General features: G+C 47.3%; 1 protein-coding gene across 1 annotated transcript in view; it reads right to left on the bottom strand.

The window, feature by feature from the left end:
• Nucleotides 1-9673: 9673 nt before the first annotated feature.
• The window catches only part of CPXM2 (carboxypeptidase X, M14 family member 2), a 146402-nt gene continuing 131731 nt past the window's right edge, over nt 9674-24344 (bottom strand). Inside the window, exons 12-14 of the mRNA XM_003255063.1 lie at nt 21277-21416; nt 18718-18817; nt 9674-11073 (exon numbers count right to left, since the gene is read on the bottom strand). Coding sequence (XP_003255111.1) covers nt 10820-11073; nt 18718-18817; nt 21277-21416 — 494 coding nt within the window. The 3' untranslated portion in view covers nt 9674-10819. The remainder of the gene's footprint in view (nt 11074-18717; nt 18818-21276; nt 21417-24344) is intronic.

The following is a 24344-nucleotide window of genomic DNA, read 5'->3' as shown; positions in this document are numbered from 1 at the left end:
ACTCCTGACCTCTAGTGAGCCACTGCCTCGGCCTCCCAAAGTGCTGGGATTACAGACGTGAGCCACCATGCCTGGCCAACAATAAAGTATTTTTAATGAAGGTATTTACATCATTTTCTTAGGCATAATGCTATTGCATACTTAATAAACCAGTATGGTGTAAACATAACTTGTTTACAGCATAAATGCACTGGAAAAACAAAAAGTTTGTTTCACTTGCTTTATAGTGCGTCAGCCTGAAGATGCTTTCCAAGATCTTTAAGTAATTTAAACATTTGGATGATATTAAATTGCATTAAGTAATGGACAATCATGGGATGCCTAGATCATTCCTAAGATGAATACTGAAACACTGATTATTCAGCATAATTTTGAATTTATAGGTGTTTGCTTCTTAATTTTTAAATACTTTGGGCCATTTTAGTGAACATGTACATTTTTGCTGTTTGTAGAGGTTCTTTAAGAGAGGTAGGTATGTGGCTATAGAAATTGTTGCATCAATTAAGGAGCTGTTAATTTGCTAAAATGCTGGTATGTGATAGCAGTTCTCAACTAATGTTTACAGTTTGCTCTAAGAAAGAGACATTATTTAGTTAAAATTGTACTTGATGCAGGTTGTTGAGACTATGCTAGACGCAACACTAATAGAGAAATACAACAGCGTGTGATTGTCTTTCAAGGAAAACAGTAGTTTGATCCTAAAGCAACATTTCTCAGATGTTTTTGGTCTCCAGATAACTTACACTCATAAAACTTATGAAAGACCTTATAAAACTTTTGATTTTTAGGGTTATAACTATCACTGTTTCCACAATACAGAAATGGCCAATTTCTGTATTGGCAATTGAAACAGAGAATTTTATTTTTTAACTTTTATTTCAAGTTCAGGGGTACATGTGTAGGTTTGTTTCAAAGGTAAACTTGTGTCACGGGGGTTTGTTGTACAGATTACTTCATCACCCAAGTATTAGCTATTTTTCCTGATCCTGTCACTCTTCCCACCTTCCACAGTGGGCATTGTTCCACAGTGGGCATATGTGTCTATGTGTTCTCATCATTTAGCTCCCACTTCTAAGTGAGAGCATGCAGAATTTGGTTTTCTGTTCCTGCATTAGTTTTCTAAGGATAATGGCCTGCAGCCTCATCCATGTCCCTGCAAAGGACATGATCTCATTCTTTTTCGCAGCTGCATAGTATTCCATGGTGTGTATATACCACATTTTCTTTATCCAGTCTACCATTGATGGGCATTTAGGTTGATTCCATGACTTTGCTATTCTGAATAGTGCTGTAATGAACATTCGTGTGAATGTGTCTTTATAATATAATTATTTCTATTCCTTTGGCTATGTTCCCAGTATTGGGCTGGGTCGAATGGTATTTCTTGTCTTGAGGTCTTTGAGGAATTGCCACACTATCTTCCACAATGGCTGAACTAATTCACAATCCCACCAACAGTGTATAAGTGTTCCTTTTTCTCCACAACCTCACCAGCATCTGTTATTTTTTGACTTTTTATTAATAGCCATTCTGACTGGTGTGAGGTGGTATCTCATTGTGGTTTTGATTTGCATTTCAAAACAGAGAATTTTTCAAATGCTTGTTTAGAGAGAATTTGAAGAGAACAGCAGTGAATGTATTGCATGTTAATAATATCTTAGTATTGTTATTCAATTAGTCCTGACCTCACAGACTCCTGATACCTCTCTTCAGGTAAAGTGTCAGTTTATTCCAGAATATGAATGAGCCTATGGAGAAGCAACTTGGAAGGTGAATTTTATTTGCCTTGGTTTTTAATTCCTGAATTGAGAAACTCTCCCTGAGGCTCCCTACTTTGCATGGCTTGATATGGTTATTTGCATAGTAGGAATCCGTCCTCCTTTTTCACTAGGATGTAACTCAAAAAGTTGGTTATGCAACTGATATGGTTTGAATCTGTGTCCCCACTCAAATCTCATGTTGAAATGTAATTCCCAATGCTGGAGGTGGGGTCGGATGGGAGGTGATTGAACCATAGGGGTGGTTTCTAATGGTGTATCACCATCCTCCTAGTGCTGTTTTTATGATAGAGTTCTCATGAGATCTGGTCATTTAAAAGTGTGGTACCTCCCCCGCACTCTCTTTCTCCTGCTTCAGCCATGTGAAGTGCTGGCACCTCCTTCACCTTCTGCAATGATTGTAAGTTTCATGAGGCCTCCCCAGAAGCTGAGCAGATGTCACCATGCTCCTGCATAGCCTGCAGAACTGTGAGCCAATTAAGCCTCTTTTCTTTATAAATTACCCAGTCTCAGGGGTTTTTTGTTTTGTTTTGTTTTGTTTTTATTTTTTGAGATAGGGTCTCATGCTGTTGCTCAGGATAGAGTACAGTGGCATGATCATAGCTCACTGCAGCCTTGACCTCTTGGGCTCAGGTGATCCTCTCACCCCAGCCTCCTGGGTACCTGGTACTGGAAGCACATGCCCCCATGCCCAGGTAATTTTTTGTATTTTTAGTAGAGATGGGATATTGCCATATTGCCCAGACTGGTCTTGAACTCCTGGCCTCAAGGGATCCTCCTACCTCAGCCTCCCAAAGTGCTGGGATTACCAGCATGAGCCCCCCTCGAATGGACTATTACAGCTACCAAAGTCTTGCCTGGAATGTCATATTTGAAAATGATGCCTATTTAATGAGGTATGGTTATGTTTTTTTAAAAAACAGCCTTGAAGTAAAATAATCTATACTATACAGTTCACCTGTCTAGAATACACAATGGCTTTTCAGAGTTATGCAGCCATCACCACAATCAGTTTTGAAACACTTAACCACAAAAGGAAGCCTGCACCCCCTTAGCCTTCACCCACCCCAACACCTCCTCAATCTCCTATCACCCTAGCCCCAGGCAATCACTAATCTGCTTTCTGTCTCTACGGATTTGCCTGTTCTGGACAGTTCATATAAATGGAACCACACAATATGTGGCCATTTGTAACTAACTTCTTTCACTTAGCATAATGTGTTCAAGGTTCATCCATGTTGTAGTGTGGATCAGTATTTCATTCCTTTTCATTACCAGATAATATGCCACAGTCTGAATATGCACATTTTGTTTATCTGTTCACCCCTTGGCATTTGGGCTGTTTCTACACGTTGGCTGTCATGAATAACGCTGCTGTAAACATTTGTGCACACGTTTTGTGTTGACATATGTTTTCATGTCTGTTGGGTATATACCTAGGACTAGGATCACTGGATCATATGGGAACTCCATAGTTAACATTTTTAGAAACTGTCAGTCTGTTCTGTAAAGTAGGCTGCACTCTGCTCTAACAATAGCCCACTTTTGTTTCAGATCATTTCCATGCTGAAGGTCTAAGCATTTCAAATATATTACGTCGAATTGAATCCCCGTGACAATTCTAAGAGGCAGAGCTTATTATAGGCATTTTAGAGATGTGGAAACAAGTCCCAGGGAGATGAGGTGACTTGCTGAACATCACCCAGATGGTAAGAGGTGGCACTGGGACCAAACCAAAGCTCATCCACCCCAAAGCTCCATCTTTTCCTTCTTGATCCCATCCCCAGGGAAGTACAGTGAGGAGGGCTTTTTTCTTTCTCCAGTGGCCTGGGGCTGCCTTTCTCCATGGGCCTCAAGGCCCCCCTCTCTTGCTCTTGCCCCAGCCCCGGTGTTGTTTGTTCCCTGCAGGTTGGCAGAAGGCCCAGAGATGGAACCTGATGTTGTGGAGTCACTAGGCTTCCAAGAGCTGGAAAAGAGCAATGCCCAAAGAATGGGATCATGGCCTTTGCCGTCTCCCCCTAATCCCCATAGGGAGCCTGACAGCTGTGCTCATGCTTGGGGAGGATGAAGAGCACGGCAGAGTCAGACAGGAGGCCATTATTTTCAATGAAAATTCATTGAACACCTGCCCCATGCAGTAAGGGTTTCCATGGCCAGGAAACCTGCTTCTATAACCGATTGCTTCCCTCCTGGGCTCAGCTCCCACTTCCCTCACCGCTCAGCTAATGCAAATTTCAAGAGCAAAGTAAGGAGTGCATCAAAACAGCTGCTTCCATCCTGGTGATTAACTTGGAAAAACCACACTAGAACATCTGACTACATACATCTATCTATGCATGCCCTCAGCCTCAGCTTCCTCATTTGAAAAATGGGAATAATAATATTTAGCTCTAAATGTAGTTGTGAAGATGACAAGGGATATTAAATAGCACAGTGCTGGGAACACAGTACCTGAAAACAATAATCAGCAGCTGCTCTACATCTCAGTACTTGCCACGTGCCGGGTGCCTGTTTAAATGCTTTTCACTGGGGCCCCATGACATGCAAGGTAGGCCCTATTTACTATGCCCATTTTTTTTTTCTTCTGAGACAGAATCTTGCTCTGCCACCCAGGCTGGAGTGCAGTGGTGTGATCTTGGTTCACCGCAACCTCTGCCTCCCAGGTTCAAGCGATTCTCCTGCCTCAGCCTCCCAAGTAGCTGGAATTACAGGCACGTGCCACCACGCCCAGCTGATTTTTTGTATTTTTAGTAGAGATACGGTTTCACCGTGTTAGAGAGGATGGTCTTGATCTCCTGACCTCATGATCCACCCACCTCGCCCTCCCAAAGTGCTGGGATTACGGGCATGAGCCACCATGCCTGGCCTACTATGCCCATTTTATAGATTAGTAAACTGAGATTCATAAGGTACATAATTTACCCTAGGTTGTGCAGGGACCTAACCCGTGTCACTATACTTCCCTGGGGATGGGATACAGAAGGAAAAGATGGAGCTTTGGGGTGGACGAGCTTTAGTTTGGTCCCAGTGTCACCTCTTGCCAAATGAGAGACTTTAAGCAAGTCACCTCATCTTCCCGGGGCTTGTTTCCACAACTCTAAAATGCGTATAGGAATCTCTGCCTCTTAAGATTGTCACGGGGATTCAATTCAATGTAATATATTTGAAATGCTTAGACCTTCAGCATCAAAACGATCTGAAACAAAAGTGGGCTATGGGTGAGAGTGGCACATCTCCTAGTTATTTGTTGTTATTTGTTGTTATTTTTTGACTTTTTAACAACAGGCATTCTGACTGGTGTAAGGTTGTATCTCATTGTGGTTTTGATTTGCATTTCAAAACAGAGAATTTTTCAAATGCTTGTTTAGAGATAATTTGAAGAGAACAGCAATGAATGTATTGCTCTCCGACCCTTTGATTTACTGACCGCTATCCTGAAGGCCTTGGAGGCGAGGGAGGCCAGTGGGTGCTGACTCACAATGATGGACTGACATTTCAGTGGATACTCACCACTCAGCCTTACTCAGAGAGGCTGGGAGAGGGCTCCAGAAAGTGGCCTTCCCTGCAGATATTGACACATGTGTGAGGCAGAGACAGAGTCCACTACCGATAGCACCTGTGAGCACTGAGTAGAGCCACTGTCCTCTTCGTCTGTCAGGCTGGCTCTTGAGACAGATTAGATAACAAGAAATGCCAGGGTGGTGCTCATCCCCCCAGTGCCCAGCACACCAACCAGGCTACAAAGGATGTGGAGGCTGCATATAGGATGGGCGTTACCAACCGCAAATCAAATCGGGCCTTACCAACCACAAATCAAATCGGGCCTTACCAACCGCAAATCAAATTGGGCGTTACCAACCGTAAATCAAATTGGGCATTACCAACTGCAAATCAAAACTGTCAGCTTTTGGGAAGTCAGGACATCATTGGCTCTTAGGTCATCTCAAGCTGACAGGGAGCTATGATGGCAAAAGACATCCAGAATCAGGCCCAATGAGCTTCCCCCGGATCTGCTACATATTCAATCAGCTCCTCCTTAGCAGATTCCCCAGCCACATTCATCACACAAGGGCTCCATCCTTTATCCTCTGGTTGCTGAAATGCACCCATAGTTCCCAGTGTTCTGTCACTGCCCATGGTGTGAGCTGCTCCTGGAAAGCTGGCCCTGTAGGTCAAGAGGCTTAGCTCCCAGGCCTGCGCCAAGACCTAATTACAGGTTCCCAGTCAAGCAGTGGAAAGAGCACTGTCCTGAGAGTTCAGCCTCTGCCATGAACTGAAACGGGACTTTGGACACTTCATGCCCCTCCCTGGGCCTCATTTTTCCTGTCTCTACCCCCAGGGGGACTAGAGTAGCTCAGGGATGGAGACGGCAGGCATCCTTGCCCTCACCTTTGCCATACCCAGAGCAGACATAGGTAATCAGTTGGAGCATCTCTTCATTAAGCCAGCTCTCTGCCTCAGAATTCTTAACACAGAGCTCCAAGCAAGGACTACCAATAAACCAGAGTTGGCCTATAAGAGGAAGCCTAGGTGCCATCCCCAGGCTCGTTGACCTCATGGCTGCCCCTCAGCTCTAAAGACCTGCCATTGTCCTCTGTATACACCAGAAGGTACTGGAAGGCTCTGCCCCATGTGTTTCAGCTCTCTGAACTTTTTTTTTTCTTTGAGATGGAGTCTCACTGTATTGCCCAGGCTGGAGTGCAATGGCACGATCTCGGCTCACTGCATCCTCCACCTCCCGGGTTCAAATGACTCTCCTGCCTCAGCCTCCTGAGTAGCTGGGATTACAGGCAAGTACCACCATGCCTGGCTAATTTTTGTATTTTTAGTAGAGATGGGGTTTCATCATGTTGGCCAGGCTGGTCTTGATCTCCTGACCTCGTGATCCACCTGCTTCAGCCTCCCACAGTGCTGGGATTACAGGCGTGAGCTACCACGGCGGGCCATGAACTTTTTTTTTCTGATTTTTCCCTTGATTTCCTGTGCCTTGGCTGGGAAGTTGGGGATGTGTCTATGTGTCGGGGGATCGACAGACAGGAGGAAGAGCCCCCACGGTCTCAGGAGAGGTCGCCGTAGTACACACAGCTCAGTAGCAGAGGCAGACTTGGGCTTCTGTAAGCCAGCCTCTGCCTCCTTCTGGCCAGTCCTGCTGGGCTGTGGCTCCATAAGCAGCAGCTCCCTCCACACTGTGACCACCCACTGGGATCGGGGACACAGCACAAAGTGGTATGGACATGTGGGCTTCTTCAGGCAGGGTGGCAGCCTCCAGAGCTGATTCTGAACCTGCAAACCTGGGACTCCTTCCTGGCGTGATTGTGTGCTAACATCACATGACAGTTTCAAGGTGTTGTAATGCCCTTGTGCACACTGAATAATGCCTGGGGGTTCCTGGTAAAGACTGGGCTCCAAAACTCATAGAAAGTGGGCTGTGATTGCTGACAAATGCTGATTTGAGCTTCTGCTCTACACAGCTCCTTAAATGCCCCTCAACATAAAACAGACACGAAAGAGGGTGATGCCGCTGCAGCCCTCCTGGGACCCACGTGGGAGGATGAAGACAGTAAACAGGCACTGGACTCCACCAGAAGGAGACGCACCACGTTGGCAGAAAAACATCTCAAACAGCCTGTCAATCTCTGGACATGTTTCTATTCAGTCGAGTACCAGATTTCACTTACAAAAATGAAGACTCTTCAAGAGGTAAAAAGACACCAAATAAATTCAAAGTATAGATTTTCAATTTCTCAAGTCACATTTTCTGAACATGTTAAGGGAATCCTACAAACAGGGCACCACATGACAGAGGCTGGCTCGGCTTCACACGTGTTCATGGTGCACCTGCTGCAGTGGGAAGCGGCCCTGCAGGAGGAGTGGGAACCGAAGAGGACGCAGGTCCTGCCCTTGGGAGCTTCCAGACCAACAGTGGAGAGAACCTGAAGTAACACAACTCCTCTGAGAGGCCCTGAGGGCTCTACAGATTTGTTCAAAGGAGTGAGAAATCACCACGGTCCTGAGAGGGGGAACGCTTCTGGGAGGAGGTGGCATTTGAGACAGGACTGGAGAGAAGCAGGAGGGTTTTCAGCTGTGAGGAGAGATAATATATGCAGAGGCCCAAGCTGAACCTAGGGAAAGATCTAGGAGGGTAATTCTGGCTGAAAAGCAGGAGAGAAGGCAAGTAGGAGGGAGGTTCCCGGCTCCGGGTTAAGGAAGGTGGTGTGGGCTTGAAGGTCCAGTGAGGAGCCGCTGTGTCATGGAGGGGCCGAGGAGAGAAGTGACTCCAACAGAACAGAGCTTTAGGAATCCAGGTTGTAGGCTCTCTCCCAGAAATCATCTGACGCCACAGCCAGCCTGACCTTTACAGTCTATGAAGCCTGAGGGCTTTACTTTGCAGGAGTAGATGAGAGATTAAAGAGGATGCCTAACCTGAGATCACACACCAAAGAGCCCTGGCCAGCCCTGAATGCAGAGCCCCTGCCTGCGAGCCCAAGGTGCCTACAAATGGGCTCAGTTTGGTGACAAGGCTGCAAGGAGGGTCGAGAATGGCATGGACGCAGTAGGCTGTGTGCAGTAGCCCTGCAAGTTCCAGAGCTGACTACTAGAAATGAGACCGAGCCATCTCGGCACCAAGGGCCAGGAACTGGCTTCTGGGTCAGCATGGCAGGGACTGGACAAATCCACAATCTTCCAAGCAAATGTGGGATTGCTCGGGTTTAAATTGTGGGTCCAGGACATGTCTCAAGGGCCCAGAAGGGTCACCTGCACCGTCGTCTCTTTCACCCCTGCAGCTCCACCTTCTGAACTACAAAGGTGGTTTATAGTTTTAAATGCTTTATAGCACCACCTCCATATCTACTGTTGCGAGGGTCAGATTTTCCTACCATGGGCTTAGTTGAGAGCTGTGTGGTCCAATATGTAGCCTTTAGCCACAAGTGGCTATTAAAAGTTAAATTAAAATTAACATTCTATAATACAAGAAACCCAGTTTTTAAGTTTTACTGACCACCTTTAAAGTACTCAATAGCCACACGTGGCCAGCACTGTGGCATTCGATAGCACACAATAGGACATTTCCATCATCACGGAAAGTTCTATTGGCCAACACTGGCTTAGAGCAGGAGCCAACTATGCCTTAGCTTGCAGGCCAAATCCAGCTGCCACCTGTTTTGGTAAATAAAGATGTACTGGAATGCAGCCATGCACATTCATTTCTTTTCTTTTCTTTTTTTTTTTTTTTTTTTTTTTTTTTTTTTTGAGATGGAGTCTTGCTCTGTCATCCAGGCTGGAATTCCATGGTGCGATCTTTGCTCACTGCAACCTATGCCTCCCAGGTTGAAACGATTCTCTTGCCTCAGCCACCTGAGTAGCTGGGACTACAGGCATGTACCACCATGCCCAACTAATTTTTGTATATTTAGTACAGACACGGTTTCATCATGTTTTCCAGGCTGGTCTCAAACTCCTGACCTCAGGCAATCTGCCCACCTCAGCCTCCCAAAGTGCTGGCCCATTCATTTCTGTACTGTATATATCTGCTTTTGTGCTACAATAGCAGAGCTGAGTGGTTATGACAGAGACTGTATGGCTTGCAAAGCCTAAGATATTCACTGACCCTTTTAAAGAAAAGTTAGCTGACCCTGAGTACAGATTGTGCAAAAGCTACATGAGAATCTTTTCTCTAAAGATGCTCACTGGCATCTCCAAGAGCCAATAGTGGGTCCCAAACGTGTGTCTCTCCTGGGAAAGAGGCAGAGAACATAGTGCTGTCAGCATCAGTGCTGAGCTTAGTGGAGGTGCAGGATGGCCACCCCTAAGCAGGCACTCCGTCTAGGCTGACCAACCTCAGAAAGAGGTAGTGGGGTGGCTGCAAGCTTACCCAGAAAAGCCACACACACCAGAAGGGTCTTACCATTTGCTTTATTTTTTTTTATTTTTATTTTTTTCATTTTTCCCAGGTCAGTGAGGCAGCAACATTAACAAAAAGTGAGACATACTTTTTTCTTGCAAGATAATTCAATAATTCTTTCCAAACTGATGCTCCACAGATAATCCTAAGAGGTTTTCATTACATTTAGCCTAATCTGGAAGATCTGGCATTCTACATTTCAAAAATAACTCCCAGGCTGATGATATGAGGCCAACCCATGAGCACTCAATTCCACGCAGGGGCAATACCTCAAGCAGAGAGAGGGCTTCAGGCCAGCCCCCTTCTGGCTCTTTCCAGTCCTAGCAGGTAAAAGAGGAGATCCAGGCTAAATTATCTGGCCCCTCAGGAAGGCTGGCACCTCTGGCTCTCCCTACCTGGGGAACCTCCAGGGCTATACTGGATCAGCAGGGAGTTTGGGGGTTCTTTATGGACCCAGAATTTGTGCAAGAAGCTCCATGCTTGCTGCCCAACAAACTCCTGAATGATCTCAGCCTTTCTCTCCTTTTCTGAACACACTCCTTTGTTGAAAAAGGAGACTAAACGGATTCAAGAGGCTCACTGATGCGCACTTGGCAATGATGCTATTGTCAAAAGAACACAGAATTTATTTGTAGCAGCTTGCAATGTCCCAGGGCCAGAGAGGGTGGATTCTCTGAGGATGTCTGGGAGCATCTCAAATGGTAACATTTGGGACAGTCCAGCGGGGGAAATGCTTTAATTTTAGCTGTGCAAATTGCAAATGCATGTGGAACCCTTGCTGTCACGCAAACAGGGGAAGCACCGGAATCCTTTTCTATGCAGCTAGGAGGCTCTGAATGGACAGGCTCCCCTCTTTCTCTTTCTCTCTCTGATTCACAGGTTGGCTTGCTGAGTTCTCTCACTCCCATCAGCTTTTCTTTGCTGCTCTGTCCAAGTTATTTGGATAAATGGGAACAAAGAAAAGAAAACAGCCTCGGCCTCCAGCCTTCCCTTTTGGGACCTGCCTCACAAGGCACCCTCTCTTCCAGGCACTTCTTGAATTACAGAGGAAACAACAGTGAGTGAGTCCACTACGGAGCTACTACCAGGTTGGTTTAATTTGCATGGGTCCCAGACGAGTCTCAAGGGCCCAGGAGGGTCACCCACGCTGTCGTCTCTTCCGCCCCCGCAGCTTCAGCCGCCTGGCTGGCAGGCTGACGGGCTGCTTCCCAAACTTCTCCATGATCTCTCGGATCCTGGCCATGTTGGTTTTGCTAACTGTGAAGTCACACCTTGTGGCCCCCATGTCATAGCCAACCATACAGTTCTTGGTGGATGCAGTGAAGCCTTCGGCCCTTGCTGTGACCACATACTCTCCAGGGTTCAGGAGGCGCCAGTAATCCCCATCGTTGGCTGTGAAAAAGAAAACCAGGGGAGATTCAGAGCAGCTCTTGCTAATGCAGATCCCGCCAGCCCTCGTCCAAGACCAGCTCCCTGGGCCAGAGAGAGACTCTCAGGCTGGCAACATGGAATCCTAGCTCCTGCAGATGCAAATTCTTGATGCATTTTGGAAGCCAAGATGTTTTCCTCTCTGAAAGTTGCCTTAATGGTTTTAACAGGGAGGGGAGGTATAGGCTCCCCGCAGTGTCAATACACAGGAGCAAAGCTGGAGAGCCGATCACTAATGCTCTGTGACAATATGAGCCATTCATTATGAACTTGAACTTCCAAACGGTATGCCCTCGCCACAAAATGCCATCTTGAAAAGCCATCAGTGCAGGGCCTCCTGGCTTCCTTAGCATGGCTGCAAGTACACAATAACCATTTTTTAAAGGTGTGGGCTCTTCACTTCTGGAAAGAGAAGGAAAGGACTACAGGGACTGAGGTCAGATGGCCCCGGAGAGGCCCTGGCACTTGTACCCCATTCCCTGGCTGGGGCCTGGAGAGACTTGGGAGTTGCAGGGCCATCTATACATGGATGCTGCGGGGCAGAAGAGCCTTGAGATCGCATGAGACCCATGCTGGAGCTGAGGTGGTGCCCGTGCCTCCCAGGTAACTACCGGCCGATTACCTCCCAGGCACCTAATGTGACCTGGGTCCATCCTCAGCTCTAGGCTGGATCCCTGTGGTGGGCGTGGTGGTTCACACCTGTAATCTCAGCACTTTGGGAGGCTGGGTGTGGTGGTGGGTGCCTGTAATCCCAGCTACTCTGGAGGATAAGACAGGAGAATCGCTTGAACCCAGGAGGCGGAGGTTGCAGTGAGCTGGGATCACGCCACTGCACTCCAGCCTGGGTGACAGAGTGAGACTCTGTCTCAAAAAAAAAAAAAAAGACAGGTTCTAGGCTGAGGTCACTCCTCCCAGAGAGCCTACAGCCTGGTGAGAACATTTAGATCCACAGCATATCGGAGACCATGAGACAGAAAAGGAGACACCAGAGGGCCATCCCGGGGAACACTACCCACACACAGAAAGATGAGGCGGCACTGGCTCACCGAACCCTCCAAGTGACTCTGTGATGCAGGCTGCATGCTTATTTCCTTTTCTACGTGAGTAATTTGATGCCCAGAGAGGTGTAGTATCCTGCACCAGGTCACACGGCTAGTAATCAGCAGTCTTTCACTTGTGACAGTCTGAATGTCCTGCCCAGTCTAAAGTTTTGGAGCCAGGTAGAGAAAAGGTTGGGTTTGATCAAGTACTAAGTAGGCCCTGGTCAAGGTTTGCTTGTCTTAACAAGTCCTGAAGTCTTCTAACGGATGGAAGAAAACTATGTGTGTGTTTGTAAATATACGTCTCCCACATACACAGATCTATAACACTTTGAAGCATCGTGTTGAAATCATGCACATTCTCATCTCAATTCATCCAAGACACCCCGTGCAATACACCGAGCTCGCAGGAGCACAGGACATGATGGGAAATGAAATGTGCAGGCAGTCGTTTGCCACATGTACATCATTAAGGAGCTGAATGGAAAACAGGACTCCATCTGAGAGGCCCAGGTACACGCTCAGGTGGGCGGCTCCCTGGCATTTCTTGGCGCTGTGTCCTGGGTCTTTTTTTAATGAAATGGAAAGTTCTTCAACTAAATAAAATGCCACATTATACCTTTTCAGGAGCACATCAACAGGCTGAATTATGCCATCAGGTGACTCGAGCCTCGCAGCAAAGTTTGTCTTTGGAGATCTCCCTCAGGGTCCCCACAGTCCCTGACAAGCCTGAGAGAGCCACCTCCTCCACGTGCCCTCCCTGTCCTCTCCCCTCTCCCTGCTACCAGGCAGTCTGTCCTTGAGAGTGGAAACGGCCTCCGCTTCCTGCCTCGGCCCTGTGTTAAAGCTGTAGGCGCCTGAAGAGCCCATGTTTTCCTCTTCTGTGCTCAACATGCGTGCCGTTTACCCTCCTGGATTAAACACTGAACGGGTCTGAACATTGGTTTATCTGAATGGGCTGGAGAGAAGTGAGCGACCAGGACAGCACATGGCTTACTGGCCTGAGAGGCAGAGCATATTAGGTCTCAACTACCAAGGGTGCTCAGAGGGGATTAGTTAAGGCCAAGAGCCTGCCCCCGCCAACAGCTGTTGTGGGGCACTGGACGCTGGAGGCCCCTGGAAGCAAACCTCTCAGTGGGAGCACCTGACTCAATGGCACTTGGAGGTTAAACACCTCAGGGAGGGGGCAGCCCAGGTTCTCACCAAGGGAGGTGTTCAGTAAGCTGAGCAGTGAAAGAAACCCACAATTAATGGTTATCAGCATAACTGGCTCAAGTTCATGTTTCTAATAAGCCTTTGTGATTCCCTTTATCCCCGCAAAAGCCAGAAGAAGCCCTCCGTGCCCCCTCCCTAGTTCACCCTCTGTGCTGTCGCTGGCCTTCTTATACGCATCATGGTGTTTACTCCCTAAACCTGCCGTTATCGCAGGGCCACATGGAGATGAAATCCAAAGTCCTTGGCTGGCCCGAGCCTCTGGGTTCCCAGTTCCTGCCCTCCCCCATTGTATCTCACACCCCTTTGTTCCAGCCATTCTGAGTGCTTTGCAGTGTTGCCTCAGGACACATACCTCACACCTCTGGGCTTTGCATATGCTGTTCCCACTGCTGTTCCCAACTCCTGTGCCAGGTCCATTTCCTTTCACCCTTTGTAAAGTCAGGCCTTGCAAGATTCCATTTAAATGCCTGGAGTTCGTTTTTTGTTTTGTTTTGTTTTTCGAGACAGAGTCTCACTCCATCGTCCAGGCTGGGGTACAGTGGCGTGATCTCAGCTCACTGCAACCTCTGCCTCCTGGGTTCAAGCAATTATCCTGCCTTAGCCTCCCGAGTAGCTGGGATTACAGGTGTGCACCATCACGCTCGGCTAATTTTTGTACTTTTTTTTTTTTTTTTTTTTTTTTTTTTTAGTAGAGACGGGGTTTCAGCATATTGGCCAGGCTGGTCTCGAACTCCTGACCTCATGATCCGCCCACCTCGGCCTCCCAAAGTGCTGAGGATTATAGGCATGAGCCACCACGCCAGTTCTAGAGTTCGTTTTTAATAACGAAAGCTACTCTTACTAAATTTCAAGAAATTTGTTCTGTCCTTGTGGCCCTGTCAGGTAAGCCCTCTAATTTTTGAGGAGAAATAGACAAGCAGGTGGAGACAGTGTTCCTGTGAGCCTGAGGGTTCACCCCATTCAGATAAGGGCTCAGTGCTTAGAGCAAAACCCAACGCAGGTCCTGGGGGCCCCTTCCACATCATTGCACTCCACTGCTCCCAGCCGGCCTCTCTCCAGCCACACAAGTCTTCCTGTTGTTCCTTGATTCTTGACCCTGAGCCTTTGCAATTACTGTTCCCTCCAACTGGAATGCTATTCTTTGCTCTTCTAAAGGCCAGCCTGTGTATGTCCCCTTAGGGAGGGACCCTTCGTTGGCTTTCCCACCTATTTGTAAATATCACTTGATTTATTTTTTTCATGGCACTGATCGTAGTGTGTAGTGAACTTTTAAATCTTCCTTTGGAATTATCTCTAGGTCTCCTTCACTAGAATGTGTACTTTTAGAGGCCATACTTGTTTTGCTCACTGCAGTATTTCTAGTGTGGTGCACAGTAGGAGCTCAATAAGAAAGGTCAAAAGAATGAATACAATGATCAGGACTGTGTGTGGGCTCACACAGTCAGAATGAGGGGTGTTGGCCATGTCATCTCAAAGCTTCTACTGCAGAGACATGGATCTGCCTGATGCCCTTATTGGCCTGGCAGGGCACGCTGTCCTCAGTTCTTGGCTGTTTTCCCCATGTCTTCCTTGAGGCTCTCATTTTCTCTGCTTCTGTCTCTAGCCACTGGAAAGGTCTGGAATCACTCACATTATGAAAAGCAGGAGATGCAGTGTTGGGCTGCTGTCCCCGTGAGTGCTCAGGTCTGTGTTCAGGGTGAACGTTTTAGGGAGCTGCAGTGGAAGTCAATACATAATGGGCATCCTGGGCATTCATGCACGCCAAGCCTGTCCCGCAGACTCTGGCCAAGCGATGGATGAATGAAGTATGCAGACACAGGTATTTTGCCTGAGCGTGTGGCTAGGGGACTGCACGGCTTAGCACCACTGACGAGAGTGCAGCCCCCATAAGCCAGAGACGTTTGTATTTATTTAGTACAGATTTAATGACAAAGGCTTGGAGCAAATACAATTTGTGGGTAATTAACATTGTTGACCCTCCCCCCCGAGTAGAGAGCAGTCCTGTGTGCAAATGATCAAAGGTTGGTTTCTGGAGACATAAGTAAACAAATTCATCTAGATAAATTCCTTTACATTCCCTTGTTATCTACCCTTTGCCCTTACAAAGCTTTCGCAAAACCTCCTTTGTGTCTTTCCTTATAATTTCTTCCGTCACCCTGACCCATCTCCTATACATGGGCAGAAGGGGCAACTCAGGCCTAAAGAATATCCACACATGAGCAGATCAGTTCAATACCCACCAAGCAAAGGACAGGCATGTGGAACAGTGAGCCGAGTGTCTGTCCAACATACTGATATGTATCTAACTCAAAGCATTCCTACCAGCTTCCCTCCCTGTGGAATTCCATTTAATATCCCTGTTTATTTTATGCAAAATCCATCCCAAAATAAAACTTGTCAGATCACATAAACCTCAGACAGAAATCAAGGCAAATTCAGAGCTTTTCTTGAGAACCAAAAGATTCTGAAACAGAATAAAGAGCCGTGTGTAAAGTATGGAGTTTATCTCATAGTATAAAGTATGAGAATACACTGGGAAATTATTTATAGAGGGGAAAATCAAGGGAGGGAGATGCATTTCCCATTAGCTCATCAAAACTGTCTCCTTGATTACAGGGGCTTGAAACTCAGCGCCCATTAGACAAAGTATTCTATCTTGGCTTATGAGGCCCCAGGGTCTTTTTATCTCCCACTCAGTTCAAAACTCCCACATTTTCTCACATTGCGTACAAAGCACCAAATAGTCAAGGAATGTTCTAGGCTCTTTTAGAATTATCATTTCAAAGGAGCTTCATTTGTAATGTTTAAAATACAAATCCTATGCAGAACCACATCATACAGCCTTTCATGCAAATGATCGCCAACACTCTGCGTGGTCTCTGGCACATTCCAGCTATGCAATCTACATTTGCTGAATTAATTAAGGAATAGTGAATAAATATATGAAAAAAATGAACACCTATGAGGGGCTACTACATACAACATTCCATGGCATTCAGTGTGAAGCCTCATGGTTCATGGCTATAAGATCAGTGACAAATGGTAGGAATGTTCAGAAAATATTATTGAGCAAAGAAATCTGTAACTAGATGAGAAAAATGCAATTTATGGCATTACACAGCAATCTACTATTTTTGTGGCATTTTAGACACATTTCACCCATTTACATATTTGGTCTTTTATGCCAGGCCCACTGCTAGGGAGCCTGGCAATGAAGGATACACGGGCCAGGTCTGAACCCCAGCCTCACCTCATCCTAATGTCCCAAAGTCTGCTTCCTGGCAGGTGGAATGGGATCTTTTGTTGGCATGACAGGATCATGGGAACAGTTTGCAGAGAAGGAGCCTCTCCTCCCTGTTCAAGAAAAATGGCATGGAAATAAAGGAAGGAGCACCAGATTTGAAGTCTCCAGTGCTTGGCTCAAATCATAGCTCTGCCACTCACTGGGTAATCCTGGAACATCATGGACTGTTCATCCGCCCATTCACCAACAAGTATTTATCGAGCATCCACTGCTCAGAAGTGGCCAGACAGGGTGCTCGTAATACATTGAGGAACAAACCAACAAAACAGTCAAGGGCTCCTGACCTCGTGGGGGCGAAGAGACAGAAACAAATCATGAGCAGAGTACACACGAGCCTATTACCTGGTGTGTTAGAAGGGAGACATGCCACGGGGAAGGGACAAAGTTGGGGCAGGTAAGAGGGACCAACAGGGCAGTGGGGAGGTGTGCCGTGCTCATAGGGGTCAGGGTTGGCTGCACTGAGATGGTGACGTCTGAGCAAAGACCTGAAAGGGAGGAGGCAGGAACCCAGGGACCCCCCCAGGGAGGAAGGTTCAGGTGGACAGAGGCGCCACAGTGATGACCCCATGTGTAGCTGTCAGTCCACGGGGAGCAGTGGGAAGTCAGATCATGGGACAGTCAGCCCTGTTTGCCTAGGACAGGGGTGGGAAGTGGGACACAGCATTTTCAGTTTTAAGTGGGGCATCCCAGGTCATGACAGCCCTGTGGCACAAAAGAAAAACCTGGACTTGTCAAGCACCTTTATTTTCATATCACTTTCTATCCAGGAAAGAACAGGGCAGAGTCCTCTGGGACCCTGAGGAGCACCTGCAGGGCATCTTCCAGGCCACCTGGGGGTCGGAGACCTGAAGCCAAACCCCACTTACCCCTTAACCATCAGTGGGTCACTGCCCTCCTTGAGCTTGTTTTTCACCTGAATAAGTGGGAAAGAATGGCCTGTCTCCCTCAAAGGCATAAAGTGAAAACAACTGAGAGAAAGCATGTGCGAGCGTTCTTGGAGAACAGATTGTGTGGGGAACAGCTCCTTGTTCCTGCTGTTGCTGAGTGGTCCAGAGGCAGCCTTCTGCTGTCCTGACGTGGTATGGCCACTTCATATTTGGTTTATAAAACCCTGGGTCTTACAATTTCTTTTCTTCCATAGCAAAGAGAGTTGGAATAAGATGTCAGCACTGCCTTTTAGAGATCATCCTCCAACCCTCAGATTATCCAAGTTCCTAGAATTTTGTACCCTCCATTCAAAAGGGAATCATGTGTGCTAACCCTAACTAGTTAACACCATCAGACACTCATCCCTTCCAGTGAGTGGGAGCTGAGTCTCCCTGATGCATTTCATCTAATGACAGCATCAAGAAAATACAATTTATGTGAGGAATGATGGAGTTAAATGACAGAGTTAATACAAGAAAGCTATTAAGAGAGTGGCATATAGGAGAGGCCCATGTTTATTGTTACTGTTATTCTTATCCCACCCTTCACATTACAGACACCTAAGTCTTCCTAAGACATCACGCTCAGTGATTTCCTGTGCTTTAATGGAAAAATTGCATCCTCTCTGGCCAGTCCCAACCCACCCCTCCAGCTGTCCTCTTGCTGCTGGTCCCTCCAAACTCTCCACTCCTCCACAAGTCGCCCAATCTACGGCTTCTCCCTCTCCGGAGCAGCCTGGCTCCCTCGCTCCCTGGCCCCTCTGCACTCATGGACACAGGCCACATTCCACCTGGTCTGAGAGCTAAGCTGCCTGCAGATGCAACAACTCCATAGAGACAGAGCTGCTTCCTCAACTCCTTAGAAACTTCCACTGCACCTGGAGTCAGCTGGCTGCTGCATGACCATCCTGTGAAAGGGACAGCGAGCAACCAGGAAGCACAGGTTGAAAACCTCCCTTTCAAAGGTCTCTTGAAAAGTGGGAAATTTAGAGGAAGGAGACTGTAATTTGGCTCTGAGTAAGACGTTTCTGGCAGTCATTTCATGATTGTAACCCAAGTAAAATACCTAAAAAAAAAATGAGTATTTCTTACCAAGAGACAGTCTGTACACATTGGCAATTACCTGTTCGGATGTCATGGTTAATGCCTTCTATGGAGATAATGGCATTTGGGATTCCTTTTCCATGTGAATCTCTCACCAAGCCTTTAATGCCACGATGAACCTGCTCAGCGAACATGAGACACAGGGTGAGGTCACCGACCAGCTCTGGACACAACCGACACAATGGAGTGGGCTGTCAACCCGCCATTGGCCGGTTCCCACCAAGAACTCACACAGCACCACATCTTGCTCAGAAGGCTTGGAACCGAAAAGCAGGTTCATTGCTCGCTGCATTGTCGGGTTCAATTAACAAGGGCGAGGTCTTAGTGTAAGAAAAGTGAACTTGTTTCTGAAGCTAGCATTAGGGAAGCATCCTGCTTTAAAACGTGCCACTTCTCCTTTGGAGCAAAAAGCTGATACTTTTATAAGGGGAGGGGGCTAGTGGGCAAGGGCAGGGGTCCCCCTGCTAGCCTGGTGTCTTATCTACCAGACAGTTGAGTTGGCACCTTCCTGGGCAGAAATAAGTTGTAAAAGTGGCCAATGGGCATGCTTTCGGCATGCCCTCCGAGGCCAGCCCCTGGAGGTGGGCGGTCTGCCTTGGAGCACAGATGAGCTTGCCCTGCAGGGAATGTCTGCTGAGGGGGAAGTGACAGGTTATTTTGCATTTCAAAAAGGGCTAAGTGGGAAGCAGGGGAAAGGAGAAAGGAGGAAAGAAGAGAAAAAAACCAATTAAATTATCTCTTAGAAAAATAGGAGTCCTTGGGTTATGGGCTTGCCTGGCTCTGTGTGGATTTGGAATGTAAACTTCTGCATTTTTTTGGGGTTCTTGCACCAGAAAGTCTTCCACTAGAATGTCCAGAGGCTTAAAAAATATTAGGATCCGAGACGGTTCACAGAAACACATTTACTAAAAACTGAAATTTAATTTTTATAGGCACATTTATTTTGACTTTGTGGGACTTGCTGACTTAAAAGTCAGTGGGAAAAGAAACAATTCAAAGAAACCTTCCTATAGATGACAACTCCATGCATAGACCCTTCCAATGACTTAATTGTGTCATGCGATGCACTCAAACCTTATGCCTCAGTTTCCCTACCTGTAGAATGATGTGCCAATCCAAGGTGACATTCCATCATTACTAATGACTTTATGCATATTTCAAGGACTGGGCATTTTATCCATAGGAAGTCCTTTGGCTACGGCACCATTACTTAAGACTGATCAGGTTGTTACCGTCAAGTCCTTCTCTTTACAGGGATGCAAAAGAGAAAGAGCCTTCTCTTACCAAATTCCAGGGTGGGAACAGGAATTCCTTGGGTGAGAGGTTCCCCTAAGAACGAAAAATAGACTCACACCCTTCTGTGCCAGAGAAGCTCACTGGGGGCTGGGTCTCCCAAGACCATCATGGGACAGAGTCAGATGCTAAATCCTGGTGCCAACCTCTGCCCCCTGCGCAGAAGTGCAGCCAAAAGTGCCAGCCAAAGCCATGGGATGAATGTGCCTTCTGACTCCTGAGCACAACCCATGGAAGGGGAGCCTTGTGTCCAGCCTCAGGGTCTTACTTCCTAATGGTTGGAGGTTAAGGTGGAGTCAGAATTAACACTTAGAAAAAGCAGGAGCCCTGAGGCTTGACACTTGTTTCTGTTTAATCCATTACTTTCCAGTTAGTCTGTTCCTTAGTGGGGCCTGGATATTGTTTGGTTAGTTGCAGAACTAGAACTGGTGAATTCACTAATGCGGCAAGATGGATGTGTCTTTGACAGCCTACGGCAGGGAGGTGTCCAAGGTTCTCAGTGGAGGCAGCAGCAGCCCCTCCCCAGCTGGGCCGCAGAGCCCAGCGGTACTTGTTAAAGCTGCTCCCAGGTCATTCACCCTGCCACCTGCAACAGTGACTCTGAAGGCCTGGGAGGGTGTTAAGGACTCAGTTGTGTCCCCACCCCACCCCGACCCCCGTATTCATATGTTGAAGCCCTAACCCCAGTATCTCAGAATGTGACTATTTAGAGATGGAGCCTTCAAAGATATAATTCAGGGAAAATGAGGCTGTTAAGGTGGCGTCCTCCTAAGAAGAGGAAATTTGGACTCATACACAGAGGCGCATGCACAGAGGGATAACCACCACATGAAGAGGTGGCAAGACGGCAGCTGAGGAGACAAGCCTCCGAGGACACCGACCCTGTGGGCAGCTTGGTCTCGGACTTCTGGCCTCCAGAGCTGCAAGTCTGCCTTGTAAGCCACCTGGTCTGCGGTGTTTTGTGATGGCAGCTGGAGCGGACTGAGACAAGGGGCCTGGGCACATTGGCTCAAACACATAGCACCTGTTCCCTGCAGAGCAGCATCAGAGAGCTCAGGAACCAGTCCCAGTTGCTCCAGGCCAGTGGGGACAATGACCATTGGTTTAGAGCTCTCTTCCCTGGGGCCTGCTTGAGTATCAACACACAGTGGCTCCTCGCAGCACTGTGCTGGCCCAGGATGATGCCAAGGTCTGAAGCTCTAATTCCATCTCGTACTTTCAGCCACCTCGGCAGCCTCATCCCCCAGCTAGTCCCCCTCATCCCAGCCACACACCCGCAATATACCTGCTCCATGAACACGATCAGGGATTCCCGGTTATTCTCCCACTCCTCAGGCAGCTGGCTCTCATGTGGGTATTTATCACAGCCCACGTAGATGGACAGTTCGAAGCAGTTTGTATGAAGGTAGCTGAAATCGTTCAGACCTGCCAAGCCAACCGGACAATACTTTAACTGAACAATACTCAAAATGGCACTGGGGAATGGGGCACAGGGGGCAGCAGGGATGTTTAAGAACATTCGGAAGGCCTTGTTTAAACAGGGAGATATCAAGTATCTACTATAGACAAAAATTTGCATTAGAGCAAATGTGTGTGAATTAGAAAAAGTTTGGGGAGAAGATGCAGCCGGAATGGTTCGTGGTGAGGACAGACACATGGAAGTGTGTCTTTGACAAAAGAAGAACTGAAATAAGTGCTATTTAGATAAAACACTTTATTAAAGTAAAAAAGTTTAATGCTCCATTTTTGGAGTAAAGCTATCATTCATGAACACTATAGGTTTTAAGTGTTTGATTAAGTTTATCTCTACAGTTATGCTGTCTCAGCTATAGCTCTATGACAGTTTTCTATTTTGATTCCAAAAACTGCGATCCTTACCACTGTTTGCCAAGTGCCTCCTATAAGCCAGGATCTGTCCTGAGCACTCTGCAGCCATTAGGTTACTTTTCACCCCAAACCCAGCGGAAGTAGGCAACACAGCACAATTTTACAAATAGGAAAGTTGAGGTTGAAAAGGGGAAGAATAGTACCCAGGACCTTGTATGTGTCTGGAAAGGGCCAGAGTCAGGGTTTGGGCCCAGGTCTGCATGGCCCTGCCCACGGCTCCAAATAGAGCATCCCTGCTTGGGGGCTTGCAGGCAAACCACTCTCCCAGTACGCCTGAAAGCAGACAAGCCTTCTGCCTCCTGGCATGATGACAGCAGGACAGGAAGCCCCAGCGTAATGTGCAGTCGGTGTCTGGACTCATTTCATGGGCCACTGTTATAATACAAATTACCACCAAATGGTTGACTTAAAGCAACAGAAATTTATCCTCTCACAGTCTCAGAGGCCAGAAGTCTGAAATCAAGGTGTCTGTGGTCCCTCCAAAGCCTCTAGAAGCGGGGGCCTCCTCTAGGGGAGGAGCCTTCCTTGACTCTTGCAGCTTCTGGGAGCCCCCTGGCATTCTTTGTCTTGAGGCCGCATCACTCAGCTCTCTGCCTCTGTCTTCACATAGGCTTCTCTTCTGTCTTGCTTCTGTCCCTTACAACGACACTTCCCACTGATCTTAAGGCCCATCCAGGTAACACAGGGTGACCCCATCTAGAGACCCTGAATATAATGATACCTGCCAAGACTCGTTTCCAAATAAGCTGACATTCCCAGGTGTGGGGTTTTAGAAAGCAGACATCATCTTCTGGGGAGGCCGCCATTCCACCCTCTATGCTATTCAACATTTGTGAAATAAATAAATGAGTGTTTGACGGCATGAAGTACCAGTGGCTTCCTTCCCAACATTCTTGTTTTTGAACAGGATGATGATTAGCAAGCTGCGCTCTGCACGACTCACCCAGTAGAAGGCCCCTCTGACCACCCTCCCTGGGCTCCAGGGTCAGGGTCACAGAAAGCAAGAGTGTTCTGTGCCTTGGACAACTTTCCTTCATTCTCACTTAGTGCACCAGAAGGAACTCTCTCCTGCAATGCTCAGTATCAAAACCATGGCTTTGGGGTGTCAAGAGCAACTCTATCAATCTGCTGCCTGGTCACGGAAGTCAGAGGCAAAATGGCATTAAGTATACAGCCACCCTCTACCCAATTCCAGATTCCACCCATTCACATGTCATCAGCAACGGGCCTCTGATCAAGCCTGTGATGAAACACAGTGAGCGTGTTTGCAGTGAGAGCAGTGGAATAAAAAGGGTGGGACAGAGCCAAGTCAATGGAAAATCCTTCACGTGGGCCCTGGTCTCATTGAAGGAGATTGGTCAAAATTCCTTCAGTCAAATCTACAGTATGGAATTACAGACAGTGCAAGAAGGCCAGGGGGCAACAAACCACCAGGGAGCACAGGTTTCAGCTTTCCGGGAGGGCTGAACACCTGTCTGCAGAGAAATGATTGTCACTTCTACCCTTTTAGTCCTCGTAAGCACTGAAATAAATGCGATATTTAAACATTCTGGAGTGAGCCTGCCATTTTGCAATATGTGTCTTCAGAGCATAGGAAGCTTTAGAAGAACTGGCAAAATGAGAAACCAGAGGGAGGTGGAGAAGCTTGGGCCATGCTCTCTTGCTGCTGCCTGCCAGCCTTCCAGAGTGTATCGCCTTGCTGAGAATACATGGCCAGAGAAGGGCTTCAAAAGCAAAATGCGACTTCCTGTCTGAAGTGTGTGAACAAGGGGCCATGACGTGCCCCAAACAGTTCTTCACAAGCCTTCGGTCCTAGTTGGGATGGTGAGACATTCCTTTGTGTTCTGTCCCTGACTGGCATCCTTCTTTTGTCACCAGCTTCAGCAGGGAAGGCACAGCCGCATTCCTTACAGCTCTGTGCATCTGATGCGACCACAACACCTGCCTTCACCGTGGAGGAGAAGGTGCAGGGTTGCAGGAACAGAGAGGGTCACAGGAGTCTGGAGTGAAAGCACACACACTCCAAAAGATGTGCATTTCAAAATGTATTGACCCTCGCTCTCAGCTGGGCCACTCCCCATTAACTAGTGCCTGGCAGGGCACAGCTAATGAGTGAGAAAAAAATGGAACAAAAAGGCGGAGAGGAGAGGGAGGGGGGGAAAGGAAATTACAAGTCACATTTCATTAATCTGCAAAGCAATGAATCTGCAGATTTCATCACACTGTCAGGAAGATGAATGATTAAAAAGGCTCAAGCTACCACATGGCTCTGCCGCAAAGTCCCAGAAATAATGGAAAATATAATGGATAGAAAAAAAATCAAATGCTACCTATGTGATTGTGTGGCAGCCAACTTCGCAAAATGTTATGAGTGACCAACACTGGGGAATCCAGGTGTGCCCATGCCCAATTTAGTCACAGCAGCCATAAAAAATAAACAGGCATTTTACTTAAAGCTTTTTGTAA

The sequence above is a fragment of the Nomascus leucogenys genome, chromosome 3 (assembly GCF_006542625.1).
Source record: "Nomascus leucogenys isolate Asia chromosome 3, Asia_NLE_v1, whole genome shotgun sequence".
NCBI lineage: Eukaryota > Metazoa > Chordata > Mammalia > Primates > Hylobatidae > Nomascus > Nomascus leucogenys.
The sequence above is the reverse complement of the archived record's forward strand: the minus strand, read 5'-3'. Positions and strand labels throughout refer to the sequence as shown.